Below are 19,095 nucleotides of genomic sequence, written 5' to 3'. Positions count from 1 at the left end.
TGGGTTAAGCACGTGGTTGGGTTAAGAAAGCTTCTGAGGGGCGACCTGACCCTGGGCTTCTCAAGCAGGCTCTCCTCCTCCCGCCCCCACCCTCTGTACTGGCTGCTTCCCAGCCTAGAACAAACACACCTTCTCCAGCAACAGACTCCACCTAAGTTCCGCTCAGCCTTCAATCTCAGCTTTGCTGTGGCTTTCCCAGGAAAGCCTGGGACTCCCTGGATGGAATCTGCTGCCCTGTGGTTACACTCACCTCCTTGAGCACTGCCGTGGCTTTCCGGGTCCGCACACCCGCTGGGGGGTTCTGTGAGCTTGGCATCTGGCTTCCTGGAACCCGCCAGCCTGCACCCCAGGGCCCCTCTTATCACAAGGGACCTGTGTACACACACGTTATGCACGGCAGCATGTAACTGTGCTCTATGCACCCATACAAACGAGGTGTCTCCTAACCCAAGGGCGAAGTAAAAACTCAGCTCGAAAAGGTTTCGGGCACCCTGCTCACGTCCTGAAAAGCCACTCTTTATCTCCTAGTGGCATGTCCCGCGTCATTTCCGGATAGGATTAAGCTCATCGACTTCATAAGGGGGCTAGGTAAGATGGCTTCTAGAACCCACACTAAGCTACACAAGGTCTCCGGGTCTGAGGTATCAGTGCACCCCGGCCCAAAATCAGCTGCGAGAACGGGAAGTTGCGGAGGGAACAATGTCCCCGAGGGGTCACCCCAACCGCTCCTTGAAAGTGCTGGGCTTCAGGGGTGGGGGCCTCTGGGCACACACCTCTCCCAGTGGACACACCAGCCCTGAAACTGTGGGGAACGTTCACCCGAGGAAAGCCTGGTGGGGAGGGGGCGACGGTTGGGGGAGCGCACGCAACCCCTCCCCCCCCCGCGGGCCGCGCAGCATCCTGCGCGCAGGACCGCAGGGCAACACCAGCATCCCACGCGCAGGACCGCAGGGCAACACCAGCATCCCGCGCGCGGGACCGCAGGGCAACACCAGCATCCCGCGCGCAGGACCGCAGGGCAACAACAGCATCCCACGCGCAGGACCGCAGGGCAACACCAGCATCCCGCGCGCGGGACCGCAGGGCAACAACAGCATCCCACGCGCAGCACCGCAGGGCAACACCAGCATCCCGCGCGCGGGACCGCAGGCCCTCCAGCACGGCGCACCAGGACAGGGGGCGAGCGGCTGGGGTTTGGGAGGAGCCCCGGTTCTCCGGCGGCTTCCCCCATAAGTCTCATGGCAGGTTGTCAGGGCCTCGAGCCCACCCCGCAGAGCACCCTGGTCTCAGGGCGAGCTGAGTGGACCAGCCCCGGTGCGCCCTCCTCCGCGGACCCCGCAGACCACAGGGGCAACCCTGCTGTGGGGGCGGGACCCCTGGGGGCGGTCCAGGCCACACCCCTTCGGAGTTGGACCCCGCTCTACCGGTCTACGAAGGGCCTCTGTGTGTTCTCCACAAAAGGAAAAATGGAGCATCTTGGACTTCTCACCACCAAGTACCTTACTTTGTAAATTCTTAATCCCCACTCTTATCTCTAGATTTATATTTTTTGTTGTAGGCCCTGATCAATTGCCCTGCGGTCTGTAGTATTTTTTCTTGCTTTCTTACTGACAGCGGAACTGGGAATTTTTAAAACCTCAGAGTACGTTTTTTCAAAATAGCTCCTCTCTCACCAACCCCTGGCTAGGTCTGATGTGCTTCACAGATACGTGGCCTGTTGCATAATTTGGGTTATTCTTTTGTAGAACACAATGTTTTATATAAATATAAATATATATATATATATATATATATATATATATATATACACACATATCACTCTATATATCAAGCTTTTAAGGACTGGATTCTTTGGTTTTTTCCACATGAAAAATGTACATGGGTGGTTATGAGTTTGAGCTTCAGGACTCCCTTGTTAACAGCTTAAATGATGACATCATTCTACTGAAGATGGATTTTGGCCAGGCTCAATAGATAGCTACCCTGATTTAATGTCATCCTCTTTCTTACCTTGTGAAGTGACCATATTACATTCATAAGAAATTAAGGTATGAAGATCAAATCAAATCAAGCAATAATTTGAATAAATTTCAAAATATTTTAAGCCATAGAAAGTCCAATCAAGTCAACTCATGCTTTTCTCCACTTTTTATAATTAGTTATCATTGTACTTAACCTGGCCATTTTCTCTCCTCTGTTGTTCTCCTTCCTGGGGAACAGTTCAGACATCACTTGGTTTGCCTCACAGGAGAAAGCGCATCTGAACTCGACAGGCAGGGTGGGTAGAAAGAGAAGCGTGCGTAGACACGAGAATAAGAATTCTGAAGGGCGATCAAACTGGACTTCTGCCCAGAACAGGTGGAGCAGTTACTGGAGGGAGAATGGCAGCAACAGAAGTAAGTTTGGGAAACTCAGGCTGCCGCGGAATAAGCTGCCTTGGATGTAAGAGAAAAATATCATAAAGGAAAAACGCAGATGGCAGTGAAGACGGTCCCCTAAGAAAAAGTGAGCATGCACAGGCATGGCTACTCAGACCCAAGGATGACCAAGGGGCACAGCCCCCATCGCCAATAAAGCCACAGGGCTTGGCCAGCCGCCTCCCAACCGTGAACTTGACAAAAGCACCACGGCGACTCACGGTGGAACTCTGTTCTCCAAGGCCACACCCGAGCAGTGGGCAAACACGACCCAGGTCTGCTCCGTGTCACACATGAGCCAGGCAGGAGATGAGACGGTGCTCTAAGCAAAGGGAGAGAGAAGGCAATGTTCTGGAAGGGGACGCAGGATGAGTTCACTTTCACCTAAAAGGATTAGGTCTTCACTTCTCAAAAAAATTAAATTGCTACGTTCAAATCTCTACATTTTGAGAAACTGTTACTTGCCTGGCACATCTTGATTTAAAGATTTTTGAGAGCACCTGACCAGGGAGGAGGAAATATACTGTTCACTATTTTTAAAAGGTTTTATTCTAGGAAATTGCAAACAAACTCAGAAGTAGAAAAATTATATGATGAACCCATAAGGATCAATATTTTATCAATCTTTTCCAACTAGGTCTTTTTGGATATTTTAAAGCAAATCTCGAATATATCATTTCACGCAACAAATATTTAGTATGCACCCAAATGAATAAGGACTGAAAAATAACTACACTATCATTATCATGATAATGAACAAAATTGACAGTAATTCCTTCTCTGAATACTGAGTCCATGTGAAAATGTCCCTCCTCATCTCAAAATGACCTTTTTATAGCTGGTTGGTTGGTATCAGAATCCAAACAAGTCCACACACTACATTTACCAAACACAATTCAGATCAAACCAGATCTGTCCATTTGGGTGGCATCTACCAGGGATTCTGCATGCAAAACACAGCTCCTGAGCTGGCTGCATTCCAGCATGTCAGTGGGAGGGGAACTGGGCCCCCAGGGTGCCCATTCCTGAGGCAGCTGAGGGGCCAGATCCTGGCAGACGGAGAAGAAGGGGTCTGGGATACAGGAATGGTGGAGCTGGCCTGTCAGATTCTCACCATCCCCCAGGCTTCCCAAACCACATGATGGACATGGCAGCTTCTGTTAGTGGGCCAGGGACCAAGGGATCCAGGACTCCCGTGGTGGTAGGCAGTCCACACGGAAGAGCAGATGTCATTTCTGTCCTGGGCAGCAGGGCCAGCTTGGTCACTGGGATGGTCCCTCCCACCAGACCTCTGGCTGTGCTAAACTTATCACAGGGTCCCTAGGGAAAAAACCGACAAGTGACTCCATGAAGGTGCTGCTTGATTCGTGGGGCAGGAAATCCCCAAGTCAGTGGGCAGAAGGCACACATGAGCCACCACCACAGGGATCCGGGGATCTCACCCCACGCCCAGATCTAAACTGGTTCCGACTCAGAGCCTCCTCCTGAGGCAGAAGCCAGATGACCATGGGGTGGGGGTGGGGGGCGTCCCATTTCTACAACCCTTCCTTCCTGTGCATTCCTTGGTGATGGAGCCCCCAGGAAAGGGAGGTCCCCCAGCATCTAAGCAATGCTCTGTCGGAAATTTCTGACTGAGAGGAGATGGCCTCAGTACAGGTTACACATGTGGACCAGAGTGAATGGCTTGGCCGAGGAGCCCCTGGAGGAGCTTGGGAAGGACACTGTGGGTTACTGGACTGCTCTGGGGAGGATGTGACTGGACATATCAGAACACACCCCAGCACAGGAAACCACCCGTCCCATGGAAATCCACTGCAAACGAGGCTGTTTAACAACCATGTGACATTATGTACACCCCGCAAATGCCCATCTTTGTTCCTGGTCATCTTAATGCTGACTCAGCGGGTTCAAAAAATAAAACGGCCCTGGTGGCAGAAACGGATGCCAAGCCTGGGCTAAACCACGGGTGTCCCCTCAACAAAGTTAATGATATGGTGCCTTGAAGGACCCAGACGGCTTCTTGTGGGGAGCTGATTACAGCGGACCCTTTTCACAATAGGTGGTTTGTCCTTCCTGGAAGAGACACTTATTCTAGATTTGGATTTGTTTGTCTTGCCTATCAGAGTCCTGCTGGAATCTCCCCGGAGCGGGTGCTGTTCACCACAGTGCAGAAATGAAGGGGTCAACACGCGGGTTCAACGATCACTTAATAATACACTTGCAAAGTGTTTTCTTTCCACCCAATAATTCTGCTCTGTCAAAGCTGAATCTCCTCCCCTCTCAGGAGGGGCTCCTAGCAGCATCCCAGCCCTGGTGCCACTGGCTCTGAGCCCAGGCCGAGCTGCTGAGCCTCCTCGTGCATGAGGAATGAGCACCCGGGGAGAACGTGGTGTCCTCTGCGGTCCCTGCCACCAGCATTTCCCCATTGGACAAATGCGGCAACCTCCAATCAGCCTCCTTCCTCTGGCCTCACTCCCCAGTGGCCTTGCTCTCTGATGCCTAGCTGGCAACGGCTTCCACTTCACTTGGAACAACCCCGACTCCTCGAAACCTGCGATGCCCTTTCTGTGCAGACTTTCTCCAGCCTCCGGGCTGCCCCGGCCTCCCCTGCCCCGGATTCCGAGCTCCAGGCACCCGGCCTTCTCGCTGAACCTCGGACACACTGAGCTTCTGCCTGACCTGGGCATTCGATGCTCCTTTGACTAGAACCTCTGCTCCCTCAGATCTTCACTCCCTGCTCATCTTCCAAGTCTCGGCTCCAAGGTCACCTCCTCAGAGACACGAGGTCGCCCTCCCCCACTCCCACCTTCCCCTTCCCCAGAAGGCTCGCTAGTACCCAAGGGAGCCCTGCGTATCCACTCACTGCCTCTGTTTAAATGCGGGAACATACATGCTTTGCGATGCTTTACTCTCTGCTTTACCCCAACAGAGACAGTGGTGCCTGGCTCAGAGCAGATGCTCCACATGTTTTTCTTTCTTTTTTTGTAGACTGACAGGTTTTCAACTAAGAGGGGAATAAAGGAGACCGTGATGACTGGAAGCAAGCTCAGAATCTTGGAGAACAGGCTTGGAGCACGTTAGCGGGCACAGATAAGCACCAGGTGCTGTGAGGAGCAGGGGGTCTGGAGTGTGCGGGGACCAGACTTGCAGAAGGAGAGACAGCACGTGCGCCCCACAGCCAGCTGCAGAGGGGAGGTACGCCCTTTCCCGGTATCGGGCATGTGCACGTGTGATGTCTTCGTGTTTTCTGTCTCCTCTCCTCCCACATCTTTCCACTGTGAGATGCGTGTGTTGCTTAAATTTACTTCTGGGCACAAACAGCGGTGGGCCTGCAGGAGGGAGGCACCTGGTCAGAGGCCCTGGACGTGGAGACACCAGCAGTGACTGATGAGCCTCTGGGCTGCTTCCAGGGAAAGACTGAGAGGGTTCTCATTAGACATGAAATTGGTGTGCCATGTCCTTTTAAAAAACGAATGCCTGGGAATTCCCTGGCGGTCCAGTGGTTAGGACTTGGCACTTTCACTGCTGAGGGCCTGGGTTCAGTGCCTGGTCAGGGAACTAAAATCCTGCAAGCTGCATGCGCCACCTCCTCCCCACAAACAACACCCTCCCCCTGCTTCACCTTTCTTCACGGTGCCCCCTCGGTGTTACAGCTCCTTGTTAACTCATCATCTCTGCACAAGGACCTGTGAGATGAAAAGGGCTTCGCTGTGCTCCCAGCACATGGCAGGCCCTTGGCAGACACTGAATGAATGAATGATTTCCCTGGAGGAACGACCTTCCTCCACCGCGGTCGGGGAATCCACACACTCACCGCCTCATCCCTGGAGGACCCATCCTACTCCCGGTGCCCGTGCCCCGAGTTGGTGGAGCCATCACCTGAGCTGGGGGGGCTGAACCCCCCTCCTGGGACTCTGACTCCTGAGTGAGTGACTCAAGGACAGATGGACGGTGTCTTCCTCGGCTCCCAGGGGCCACCGACTGCCAGGTGTTTCCTAGATGCATTTCCAGCCACCCCATCAATTTTGGGGACACTGACACCCTCCCAAGACAGTCTCTTTTTGCTCCAGCTAGGCAGGGTGAGTTTTTGCTACTTCTCAACAAAAGAACACTAAACTCAAAACAAAACAAAACATGATTCCAGAAAGCACAGAAATAAGCTGTTCACGTAAGTACAGGGTTGGAGGAGAAACCGTCCACATTCCTACCCACCTAACTACAGTATTTTCACTTCTGCACACTCGTTTTAAACCTTTGGCTGCATGTGAGCATGCTGCATAGGGCTGCAGTCATGGTTTGTTATGGGCTGAATGTGCACCCCCCAAAAGATGCTGAAATTCTAACCCCCCGTACCAGCGAGGGTGTGTCCTTATTTGAAAACAAGCTCTTTGTAAATGATCAAGCTGACACGTGGGCATTAGGACAGTGCCTTAATTCTTTAGGGCACCACATGGAGATGAAGGCAGAGACCAGGGAGATAGAGCCAGACGCTGAGCTCAGGGGACCCGAGGCCGCCAGGAGCCAAGAAACAGCAGAGGGTCCCCATCTCAGGCCTCGGAAGGAAACTGCCCTGCTTCCAGCCTCCAGAATGGAGACAATTCTGTCCTGTTGCTGAAGGGACCCAGTTTGTGGTACTCTGTGACAGCAGCCCTAGTAAATAAAACAATATATGTGTGACTTTATTTCCTTTTCTTCCTCACTTTTCTCACATTACAGTGGTCACTTTCCTCATTGTTACAGACTTTTTCCTGACAATGCTATAAGCTGTTTTGAAGCGGTCACCCTTAGATGCTGGGCTCACTATTCCACTGAAAGTGGACACTTGCTTCAACTTCTTTCCATCACAAGTAACGCTGGGAAGGATGTCGTGCACTCAGAGCCTTTTCTCTCCTTGTAACAACTTTCCTGAGATACATCACCGGACGCTGACGACTGGGTAGGACAGAAGGGGCTGCTGAGCAGAAGGATGACTGACGATGCATTTGTCACCGGGATCCCCAGGGCAGTGGGTTTGAGTTCTGGGCGGAACAAATGCTGCCATGTGTAAAGGGAAGGAAGGAGGTTCTGGGCAGAGTAAGGGTGTGAGCCGGGTGGTGGGTAGGAGAGCGGGCGGGAGACAGGAGAGGTGCAGACGGCAGGCAGGCAGGCAGCAGAGCCTGCGAACTCCTTACGAAGCTGGGACTTTATTCCAGTAACCACAGGGAAGTTCACAGGGAAACAGCAGCAAGAACCGAACAGGAATAGGCGCTCAGAACCAGTGGGGATGGAAGCCTGGCCCAAGGAGAGGCAGGGGCCCTGGGATGAGGGTTGGGGCGCGATCCCAGGGCCCCACCTGCTCGTCCGAGAGGACACAAATCAAGAGATGCTCGAAAACTTCCTCGGCCCCCAGCCGCCTCCAATTCCTCTTTGTTGTTGCCCTGTCTGATGAGAGTTCAGACTGGGTTCCTCCTGGGGTAGAAACCAGGCCACCCGATGGTAGGAAAGGAGGGGACAATTCCTCAGCCATATGTTCAGGCCGATCGCTCAGCCCCAGGCAGAGACGTCCCAGGACACACTCCCAGGACAACCATTTCTGGGTCACTTCTTCATGCGCCCTGGTCCCTCCTCCTCCCACTCCCTGAAATCTAAGTGACACCGAGCAATACCCTCCTTCAAGTCTCCAGAAACAACATGCTTTAAATCCTGTCCCTTCTTGTGGCTCCGGTCACCACTGTCACATGGAGGGCGTACCCACCAGCTGGTGAGGCCCTGAGAGCCCCCTCCCTCACTCACGCTCACGTGCAAGGCTCGTCCTCAAAGCCAAGACAGAAAAAGTCAGCACTGAAGCTCTCCGGTGGCTAGCCGTCTACTGTCTCTATTTAGAGTCAGCACAGCTCAGTGGTTAAAAACATGGGCCCGCAGTGAAAATTCTACCTGATTGTAGATTCAAGTCCCTTCTCTGCCACTTCCTGGGTGGTTTATCTATTTACACTTGGGGTTTCTGATCTGTAAAGCGAGGATTACAAGAGCATCCGCCCAGCACAGAGTTGAGATCAGATGAATTAATCCTCAAAGCACACGGGAGGGCGTCTGCCCCACAAAATTGCCCGTCCTATCCCTGCCCGTGAGCCAGCCAGGCCACTGTCCAGCCAGCGGGCTGGCTCAAACATTGGTGTCCGTGCTCAGGAACCTAAAGTCAGGTCGGCAAGTGTTCACTGGGTAAGTCCCAGGCTGGCATATGCATGGCTCTATTAGATAAAGTCTTCCATGCATATACCATCTATTAGATACACAGTATGGGTGAATCTCAAACTCTCAGGAAGAGCTTTCAGAGGGGTAAAACAGATTCCCAGGAGCCCATTCATGGTCAGATCACCACAGCAGGAACCTGGGACCCAGACTTCTCAAGGTCAAGGTCACTGGGACGACGCAGAGTCCGTAGGGCACCTTCTCTGGACAGGGGTGCCAGGCCTACCCCTGCAAGGGTGGCTCTGACACCCAGTGGGCCCTCCCCACCCTGGGCCCAGGGCAGGCCAGACAGGCGCAACAGATTGGGTTCCCAGATTGAGCAATGATTCCACACCTGCCTCCTGGAGACGGACCTGCCCAGGGGGGACTGTGAGACTCACCGTTGGACGCTCTCAGGTGTCGCCGGCGTCCCACACGGTCCAGCCCGATGGGGGTGCTCTGGGAGAAGGCGCAGGGCCGCAGCCGGGCTGACACCGCCCTATAGGGCGGCACCTGGTGTGCGGGCACGGGCGGCCGGGCGGCGGGCTGCAGAGGAAAGGAGGGGCAGTGAAGAGAGGCAGGAAGTGGGGCTGGGAGCCTCGAAGCCCCAGGTCACGGCTGCACAGGCTCAAGGGCAGCCTTCCTCAGACGCGGAAACCCAGTGCAGACCCCAGGGTGCCAGGTTTTCAGCCACCTGTCAGGACACATGCGTGGGGACACTCAGGAATGACCACAGTGGAGGAAGTGACGGCCCCCACCCACACTCGTGCAGCAGCACCCCCAGGGAAGCCAAGGCGGTGCCAGTGACTGAGGCCCGTGACAGCTCCTTCCCACAGCCCCCCCAACACACACACACAACACACACACACACCACACACACACACACACACACCCCCACACACACACCCACACACACGCAGGGACCAGCATCTGTGGAACACGGTTCTTGTTCACCTTAACTAACCGGGCAGTGAGCTTTGTCTAAAAGGAGAGTTGGTGGTTTTCCACCAATTTAGAACCATCTATAGCCCCTGGGATCTTCCATATGAGTCGTCCCTAAAACGACACTGAAGGCCACGTTGGTCCATGCCTTCCATAGGCTTTCTCAGTATTTCTCTACCCAGTTCCCTAAACAAGCTTGGGGGCAGAAAGTTATCTTACTATGCTCCTTTTGGATGCTCTGAAGTGAAAAACTGTCTTAAGTGCTTAGATCGCCCCTAGACTGTGTTTCACATTAGAAGAGATTTGCTTCCATTCAGAATCATTTCCGTGATACCATGGTGAGGACAGCCACCTTCAGAATTATTTCCTCGCATGTAGAGCATCTCAACACAACAAAAAGTCTGCAGTATTCTTCAACATAATCTGCTTTCACCTTAACTGAATTCAAATTAGTTCAATTAAGCAAGAGATTTTGGGGGTATTTGCTATAAATAAGCACTATGCCAGGGTTATAGGGAGAATGGAAACGGAAAATCCAATACCAATATATTACTGCCCTTTCAAGAGAATGTATGGGTTACTTAGGGCTTTCCTGGTGGCTCAGGTGGTAAAGAATCTGCCTGCAATGCAGGAGTCCTGGGTTTGATCCCTGAGTTGGGAAGATCTACTGGAGAAGGGAATGGCAACCCATTCCAGTATTCTTGCCTGGAAAATCCCATGGACAGAGGATCCTGGTGAGCTACAGCCCACCGGGTCACAAAGAGTAGGACATGACTACTAACATTTTCACTTTCTTCCTGAGTTATTTATGATATCAACTAGCAAGTTAAAAAAAAGAAAAATGAAGCATGCACTTACTCATATGAACACTTGACCATGGCTGGGATAAGACCTCACCAAATATAAACTCCTTCTGAATGGGAGCCTTTATTTAAATGTTTGTATCCTCAAAGGGCTTTATGGGTAATTGATAAGTATTTGTTGAATTGCTAAAATGCACTAAGGAAATAATATTAAGATTTTAATCTACTGTCAAAACAGTTACAAAGCTGCAACTGACATGTAAAGAGTGATAAAATGGCAGAAAAAATTACTTTCTCATCTAGAAAAAAATCAATTTTCTTCTTGTCTTTCCATTTTAGGGATAAGTGGCATTTTCTTTCCAGATTTCTTCTTCGAGGAAGCTCACTAAATATGCACGGCTACTTTCCCCAGATGATTCAGAACAAACAGCAAACCAGTTTCACATATTATCTGAGATCCCAGAAAGACAGAAGATTAGTCAGAGCCATCCAAATGTCAGTGGGTTAGTTCTAATTCATGCATGTTTTCAGAGTCAGGAAGAAAGGCTGTGAGCAGATGACGCCATCCCTGAGGCAGAGAGAAGAAAGGAAAAGTCTGGGAAGTCTGCAGCGAGAGGACAGAGGCCAGGAGGCTCTGGGGGCAGCACGGCGGTCTTACTTGGGGCAGGAGGGCTTCCCCCTCCTCCGTCTGGCTGCTCCCATAGAAGCCGACCCCACCGATCACAGAGATGGGGCGTCTTCTTGGGCCCCCCTGGGGATAGCCCCCAGCAGGAGTCTGGTCTGCAGGGTCTGTGGGGGCCACGCTGGGCTGGTGGTCACTGTCCGCAGCGTCCTCTTTCTGGGGGTCCACGGCGATTGAGTCTTCTGGGATAGACAGACTTCGGGCGACCAGCTGGCCATAGTCAGAGAGTGGTCGGGGCCTTGACCTCCTCCCAGACCCCAGTCTCCTCCTGGGGATCCTCTGAGCCTCCGTCCTCTCTTCCTCCGGTGGGGGAGCCTGCCTCCAGGACCCCTCGGTCACAACCTTTTCAAATGCGAACAAGTTAGGTAAGGGTGATATCCAGGAAGGTAAAGAAAACAAGCCCCCGCCCCTCCCCACCAAGTTGACTGTGTCCCAGAAAGACGTGACTGAAACATGGATGGGAAGAAGCAAACCTGTCTTTAATCAGAGGCTTAATTAAAACCCTAATCTCAGTAGTGATGTTTGTGACACATGATGAACCATCATAAAAGATACTAAGAAAATCAGCACCCATTTGTTTATTTTTGTTTCTGTTTTCATTAGTCTAGCAAGGTGGATCAAAAAAGGAGTTCCTGCAATTTATGTCAAAGAGTACTCTGCCTGTGTTTTCCTCTAAGAGGTTTATAATATCCGGCCTAACATTGAAGTCTTTAATCCATTTTGCGTTTATTTTTGTGTGTGATGTTAGGGATTGTTCTAATTTCATTGTTTTACATGTAATTGTCCAGTTTCCCCAGTACCACTTATTCAAGAAATGGTCTTTTCTCCAGTGTATGTTTTTGCCTCCTTTGTCATAGATTAATTGACCATGGACATGTGGGTTTATTTCTGGACTTTCTAACCCGTTCTGTTGATTGACATTTCTGGCTTTGTGCCAGTACCATACTGCTTTGATTACGGTAGCTTTGTAGTATACTCTTACACAACAGAGGAAACCATAAAGAAAATGAAAAGACAACCCTCAGAATGGGAGAAAATATTTGCAAAAGAGGCAACCGAGGAGTTAATCTCCAAAATATACAAACAGCTCATTCAGCTCCATGCAAAAAAACCCAATCAAAGATGGGTGAAAGCGAAATAAACATTTCTCTAAAGAAGACATACAGACAGACCAAAAGCACATGAAAGGATGCTCCACATCACTCACTATTAGAGAAATGCAAACCAAAGCAAAAATGAGGTATCACCTCATACCAATCAGAATTCCTAGCATCAAGAAATATACAAACAAGGAATGCCGGAGAAGGTGTAGAGAAAAAGGAACCCTCCTACACTGTTGGTGGGAATGTAACTTGGTGAAGTCACTATGCAGAACAGTATGGAGGTTCCTTAATGAACTAAAAACAGGGCTGCCATATGATCCAGCAATCCCACTCCTGAGCACATATCCAGACAAAACTATAATTCAAAAAGATACTTTCTCCCCAATATTCACTGAAGCACTATTTACAATAGCCAAGACATGGAAACAACCCTAATGTCCATCAACAGAGGAATGGATAAAGAAGATGTAGTACATATACATTAATACAACAGAGTATTACTCAGCCTTAAAAAGAATGAAATAATGCCATTTGCCGCAACATGGATGGACCTAGAGATTATCGTAAGTGAAGTCAGTCAAACACAGAAAGACAAGTATCATATGGTATCACTTATATGTGGAATTTGAAAAAAGGGTACAAGCGAAGTTACCTACCAAAGAGAAATAAGAGTGACAGATGTAGAAAACAAACTTATGGTTACCAGGATGTAAGGGGAGAGAGGGATAAGTCGGGAGATTGTGACTGACAGATATACACTGCCGCTGCTGCTGCTTAGTCACTTCACTTCAGTTCAGTTCAGTTCAGTCGCTCAGTCGTGTCCGACTCTTTGCGACCCCATGAATCGAAGCAGGCCAGGCCTCCCTGTCCATCACCAACTCCCGGAGTTCACTCAGACTCACGTCAGTCACTTCAGTCGTGTCCAATTCTGTGTGACCCCATGGACTACAGCCTGCCAGGCTCCTGTCCATGAGATTCTCCAGGCAAGAATACTGGAGTGAGTTGCCATGCCCTCCTCCAGGGGATCTTCCCGACTCAGAGATGGAACCCGGGTCTCCTGCATTGCAGGCAGAGTCTTTACCACTGAGCCACCAGGGAAGCCCATATATACGCTACTATATATAAAATAGATAAATAATAAAGCTCAGGTAATGCAGGCTTGTGGGAGAAATGGCCCGGAGGCTGCATTTGCTATCCAAGGCTCCCTCTCTCAGCAGGTTCACAGACAACGTGTCTTAAGGGGACTGAGTCTGGGCTGCTGCTTGGCCCAACCCTGGACTTGGTCTGATGGGGCAAGCACTAAACCAGATCAGCCTACTGACCAGCTGGGTGTGCCTGAACCACTAACCTCTCAGGATCTCAGATTCCAGACCAGACAACCCCACAGGTGGAGAGTCTGCTGCCCGGAATTCGATGACACTTCCCAAGTTCTCAAGTGACTGTTTCAGAGGCAATGCCATGTACTAGGAGAACCCCAAAGGTGTGGGAGTGGGAAGACTTCTGTCTAGTCCGCCTGGCCTAGGGTTAGCTTGTGGCCCCAGGCTTCAGCCACTGCTCCTGTCTGGGTCCTGGGAGGACAAAGTGCAACCGTGGGGATCAGGGTGCCCGCCCACCTCAGCCCTGGTGAGTCACTGCTCTCAAAGAGCCTCACGGAAGAACAATCACGAGGGCTCAGCCCACAGACCTTCCATATCTGGGCTCAGAGCAAGCAGCGGTCCCTAGGAGCCTAGTGTCTTCAGCCCCTCCGTCCTGAGACACTGTGCAACAAAGACTTGAAAATAAAACAGAACCCCACCCAGGGAGGGCTGGAACAACCAAGCAAGTCATGAGACGGCAGGGCAGGCAGAGCAGCCACTCTGGTTGTCTCCCCACCCCCAAACCCCCAGAGCCCTGCCCTGAGGACTGGCCCAACGAGCCCCGCCTCTCGCCAATCAGTGGCAACTGAGACCTGAAATGCAGGTCATGTACTTTTAATCTGAGACCCAGGGAAGTCTGGTGACTTGCTCAGGGCCATGCAGCCAGTCAGCAGTAACAGACATCAGGTGTGGGCCTTGTAACCTGTCCCCACTACGCCATGAGGCGCCCATATGCCAAGTCGTTGTTTTTTAGTCCCTCAGTCGTGTCTGACTCTTTGCGACCCCGTGGATGGTAACCCACCAGGCTCCTTTGTCCATGGGATTTCCCAGGCAAGAATACTGGAGTAGGCTGCCATTTCTTTCTCCAGATATACCAAGTCACCTCTGCTCAGAAGGCAGTGGGCTCTAGCAAACTCCACTCCCTTCTGACCTGCCAGTTCGATTTTTACAGCCTGGACGTCTATGTCCAATTCAAGTCACCATGGACAGGGTCCAGAACACACCATGGCGAATGAACACCACTTTGAGCTGCAAACTCAAAAAAAAAAAAAAAAGCTGTAACTCAAAAGCTGTAAGAACAGGCTTTCCTTTTACCTGAAAGCAGAACTCAGTTGTCATAAATCCCTTCGCTTCCTTGCAAGGAAAAGGTATTCTTTTCCTTCCAACCAGGGAAGACTGACTCTTATCACTGAGAGGAGAAGCCTCAGCTAAACAGACACTGGCACAAAACTAGCCTGTCTCCCACCTGTTCTGCAGGGCCCTCATCTTTCCTAAAAGTCACTCATTTTCCACAATGGCTTTTCCTACCTCTTTCCCCTGTTAAGATGCCCTAACCACTTCCTGCAGTCAGTTTTCTGTGAACTCCCACTTACTCACATGAACAAAAGTCAACTTTTGTCAGTTTAATTTGCATACCAAAAAAAACATAAGAGGGTGTATTAAAACATTTTCCTCTGACACCATGGGAAAATATGAGAATAACTGGGGACAAGTTTTTATTATTGTTATTTTTTTTTGCAGTATATACATATAAAAAACAGGCTATTATGGGTTGTTTAATTCATTTACTAAACCAAACAGCACAGACAACTTAAGCACACGGTGAGAATAAACTCATTTCTATCATCATCCTGTGATAAAAAGGTTCAGAAACAGCATGCTAGCAAAAATAGAAGTACAAAAAAATTGCAGACAATAAACTGATCACAAATCGACATGCAGTTGTTGTTTTTCACTTATGCAACCTGCTTTCCTCATTGATACAGAAAAGAAAAAAACAGAGACAGACAGATGGGTTTAGGAAAATCAGCGGCTGTCTTAGGTGATCAGGTAACAAATCCTTCTGAGAGCAAACATGCTCCAGGAAGTGATGGGGGCGGGTGAAAGGAAGGTGTGCAGAGGCAAGAAATGAGACACTGGCTCCTTTAAGCTCATGCCCAGGGGGCAGCTCGGGGAGAACCAGCTGTGGCTGTGCTTTGACACCATGCAGCCTCGCCAGAGACAGGAAAGGAGAGAGCTCGCCTTCTAGGTGGAGCAGAATTGTAATACATAAAACCAAAATGTACACTTTACTCAAAGCAGAAGTCCAGAAGGAGAGAGGGACAGATGGGGGAAAACCCCTCAGACTGAAGCTCACATCTGAACAGCGAGGCTTTGCCAAAAGACATATTCCTTGCAAGACATGTGAAGTGTCCCGCAAATTCTAAAACTGAATCATTGATCAAACTTTACGTGCTTCTAAAGTACGGCCATCCAGGGGACACAGCTTTGATTGCGACTCTTCCTAGAACTACAGACACCAGAGAGCCAAGACCTACCCCAACTCTGCCGCAGGCAGTGGCCCCCAGGTGCTCTGAAAAACAGCAGGTAACCACATCCATGTTCTCCAAGAGTGTTCCCTTGCTTTAGAAACACTCTCTTTGAGTGTAGGTGGCCGGGCTGGAGCCCCACCTGGTCTACCTTCTCACAGTCCAGCAGCTCAGCGCAGAACTACCCAGGGCTCAGAAAGCCTGACCTAGACCTGCCAATTCACACCCGTCATCAACGTCTGTACACAGACGTGTGTGTGGCCTCGTTAACCCTTGCTTCCCGGCACAGCTTTAAGTGCTTTCCCTCGGCTGTGGGAAGAAAGCTGGATATGGAATCAAAAGAGAAATACTGCTGGCTCTGTGTGTGTGTGCTCAGTCGTGTCCAACTCTCTGCGACCCCATGGACTGCACCTGCCAGGCTCCTCTGTCCATGGCAAGAACACTGGAGTGGGTTGCCATTTCCTTCTCCTGGGAATCTTCCCCATCCAGGAATCAAACCTGCATCTCCTGTATTGGCAGGTGGGTTCTATACCACTGAGCCACTTGGGAAGCCCTCAAAAGAGAAACACATGAGCAATTAATGCTTGCTCTCTCCCTGGAGAGTGCAGTGCTGGTGTTACAGACTTCAGTTGTCCTGACAGGTGTAAAACTGATGATTAAATGTGCTGAAAAGAGTCTATGAGCCTATGGCCTTTGTAACTTGTTTGATGGGCAGAATAGGTAATTCATTAAAAATGCAAATATTAACATTCACGCGGACGCAATTTACTACCCATCACACAGTTCTCTGAGCATAAAAAGACCCTTACTGATAACTATGAGAAATATGGACTCTTGAGGTCTCCCCTCCCCTGCCTTCATAATAATCATTCAGAGGAATTCCATTTGGGGGACTTAACACCCCACCCCACCCCCACCTGTCCTACCATCTCAGAATCAACAGCAGCACAATGCAGAGCTGACTCACTGGAAAAGGCCCTGATGCTGGGAAAGATTGAGGGCTGGAGGAGAAGAGCGCAACAGAGGATGAGATGGTTGGATGGCATCACTGACTCGATGGACGTGAGTCTGAGCAAACTCCAGGGAAGCCTGGTGTGCTGCAGTCCATGGGGTCACAAAGAGTTGGACACAACTGAGTGACTAAACAACAAAAACAACAAAATGAACAACAAAGAGTTGGACATGACTGAACAACAACAAAAATGTTCCAAAATCAAGAACCGTGTTTTAGAGCTCAATATGACAGAAGCCTATTGTTCTTCTAAACCTTCTTGGGCAGGAGACCTTGTTGATGCCGTCTGAGCTCCTCTGTATAGAGGAGGAGAGGAACCAGGATGCAGGGAAGGAGGCAGGGAGGCAGGGCTCGGCTTACTCTCTGGGGAGGGTGATGAAGGATGGTGTCTATGTTCCCAGCATCAGTGTACTTCAAGCCACAGTTAGCAGTACAGTCATGCCACTCAACAGCCCCGAATGCCTGTAGAATCCAGGAAACCAAGGTTTTCTGGATTAGCACGCAGAACACCATCTTCATAAACATGCCTGCCTCTGTGTTTCAGTTGAGGAGATCTCAGACACCCCTAACTCCTCCCCCTCCCTCTCCAGCCACCTCCATCCACGTGATGACTACATTCTGCCATCATTCAGTCTCAGAAGGAATCTGTCCACGGCTCTCGTAGAAGCAGTAACTCTCTTCCGTGTCTCTAATCCACTCTCCATCCTAAGAGGAGCATGGCTAAGACTCTCCTAAGACTCTCACTAAGACACACATGAGATCATGGCTGGCGGTTCAAAACCTCACCCTATGTGCCTTGCCAGCTCCAGCTTCACCAGCCACACCAAACAACCCACTGTTTGCCACATGTTATCTGATGCAATTGGAGATGAGAGAACGGCTGCTCCCTCCACTATACCTTTTTGCCCCTGTCCACCTGGAAATTTCATCCTTCGACATTCAACTGAAGTATCACTTCCTGCAAGAAAACCTCATAAATTCCCCTGGGCTCTAAGTTCTGTTTTCTGTGGCTCTGTTAAAACCACTGCTATATTTTTATAGGCTTGATTTATTTATCTGGGTGTCTCATGAAAGCAGCTACTTACATTCTTTCCAAATGATGTGATGCTATCATCACATCCCCAAAGTCTGCAGCCTGGGAAATCAGTAGTTAGAAAACTTCATGAACGATTGAGGGATGAATGGGGATAAAGGAGCAAATAAGTGAGCAGTTCTGGGTGTCAAGGGAGCAGTTCTCACCCTACACCCAGACATGACTTTATAAAAAGAACTCGGAGAGGGGAGGGTGTCAGAAAAAGAAGGACACGACTTTCCTGGGATTCCTTCTTTTCGGCAGCTCTCACTGATGATGACTAGATCAGTCACCCCTCCTTTAAAGGGACAACAGTCCAGCCGGTGAACTTGACTGGTCAAGTAAACCCGAGCCTGATGAGACGGCTGTTCACCAAGAACACCCTGGGTAAGAGTCTGGGGCTGTGGGTACAGGGACCCCGGGAGGGAAGGCACGACCAGGAGCGGCACCTGGTGTTTCCAGAGACTCTAACGTGGGTGCTGCAAAAGATCTCCAGTGTGTTTAATTCAAAACTTGCAGTGTTAGATGAATAATTTATGCCTCAGAAAGAACAAATCCAGATGTGCAGTGGAACCGTGCTGTAAGTAAACATATGACACTTTTATGTCGTATATCAGGGAGTGGATCAGTCACACACTGTGTCCAAGGGCCGCCCACCACACCCGAAGCTCTGACCTTCCGGACACAGCGGGGCTCTGGCCTCTGGGCCAAGGCCCACCACTGTCCACACAGCTTCCTCTCCTGTACCATCGAGTGACGCACACAAACTGCCAGGAGAGGGATGGAATGAAGGTCCTCAGTGAGCGGCCCGGCCCACCCCAAGCTGCCAACTCCACCCAGGAAATCAAGAGGAAGGACTCTTCTCTGGGCAAGGACCCACGGAGGTAGGAGGTGGTCCACACTCCGTGGCAAGAATGCGGGATGTGGGGACAAGAGAAAACGGTGAGGAAGTGTGCAGACGGCGAAGACGCCAGCATCTCAAAACTGGCCTTCACTGATCCCATCTCATTTAATCCTAAAAGCCATACAGTGGATACTTTAAATTCTGTTTTACAGATAAGGAAGATGAAAGGATTGCACCAAAGACTGGGAAACCAGAAATGGTCAGAATGTGCTTGCATGCGGGTCCCAGCAGAGGCTCCCCAGGCTCCGGTCCTGCTGGAGGCCCAGCTCCAGGCCCAGCTCCAGGCCCA

The 19,095-nt window shown here is 50.5% G+C and overlaps 1 protein-coding gene across 6 annotated transcripts in view; it reads right to left on the bottom strand.

Annotated features, from left to right (window-relative positions):
• Positions 1–19,095, bottom strand: part of SPATA13 (spermatogenesis associated 13) — a 289,869-nt gene that overhangs the window by 34,221 nt on the left and 236,553 nt on the right. For 4 of the 6 annotated variants that reach the window (XM_070800273.1, XM_070800274.1, XM_019971494.2 and 1 more), the window contains 2 exons: positions 11,028–11,393; positions 9,026–9,170 (listed from right to left, as the gene is read on the bottom strand). In XM_070800273.1, the coding sequence (XP_070656374.1) occupies positions 9,026–9,170; positions 11,028–11,393 (511 nt within the window). Of the gene's footprint in view, positions 1–250; positions 496–8,189; positions 8,970–9,025; positions 9,171–11,027; positions 11,394–19,095 lie in introns of those variants that run through there. The other 2 variants (XM_019971496.2, XM_070800277.1) reach the window with 2 other exon arrangements.

Source organism: Bos indicus, chromosome 12 (genome assembly GCF_029378745.1).
Source record: "Bos indicus isolate NIAB-ARS_2022 breed Sahiwal x Tharparkar chromosome 12, NIAB-ARS_B.indTharparkar_mat_pri_1.0, whole genome shotgun sequence".
Classification (NCBI taxonomy): Eukaryota; Metazoa; Chordata; class Mammalia; order Artiodactyla; family Bovidae; genus Bos; species Bos indicus.
Note: the sequence above shows the minus strand (reverse complement) of the source record. Positions and strands in the feature narration are given on the sequence as shown.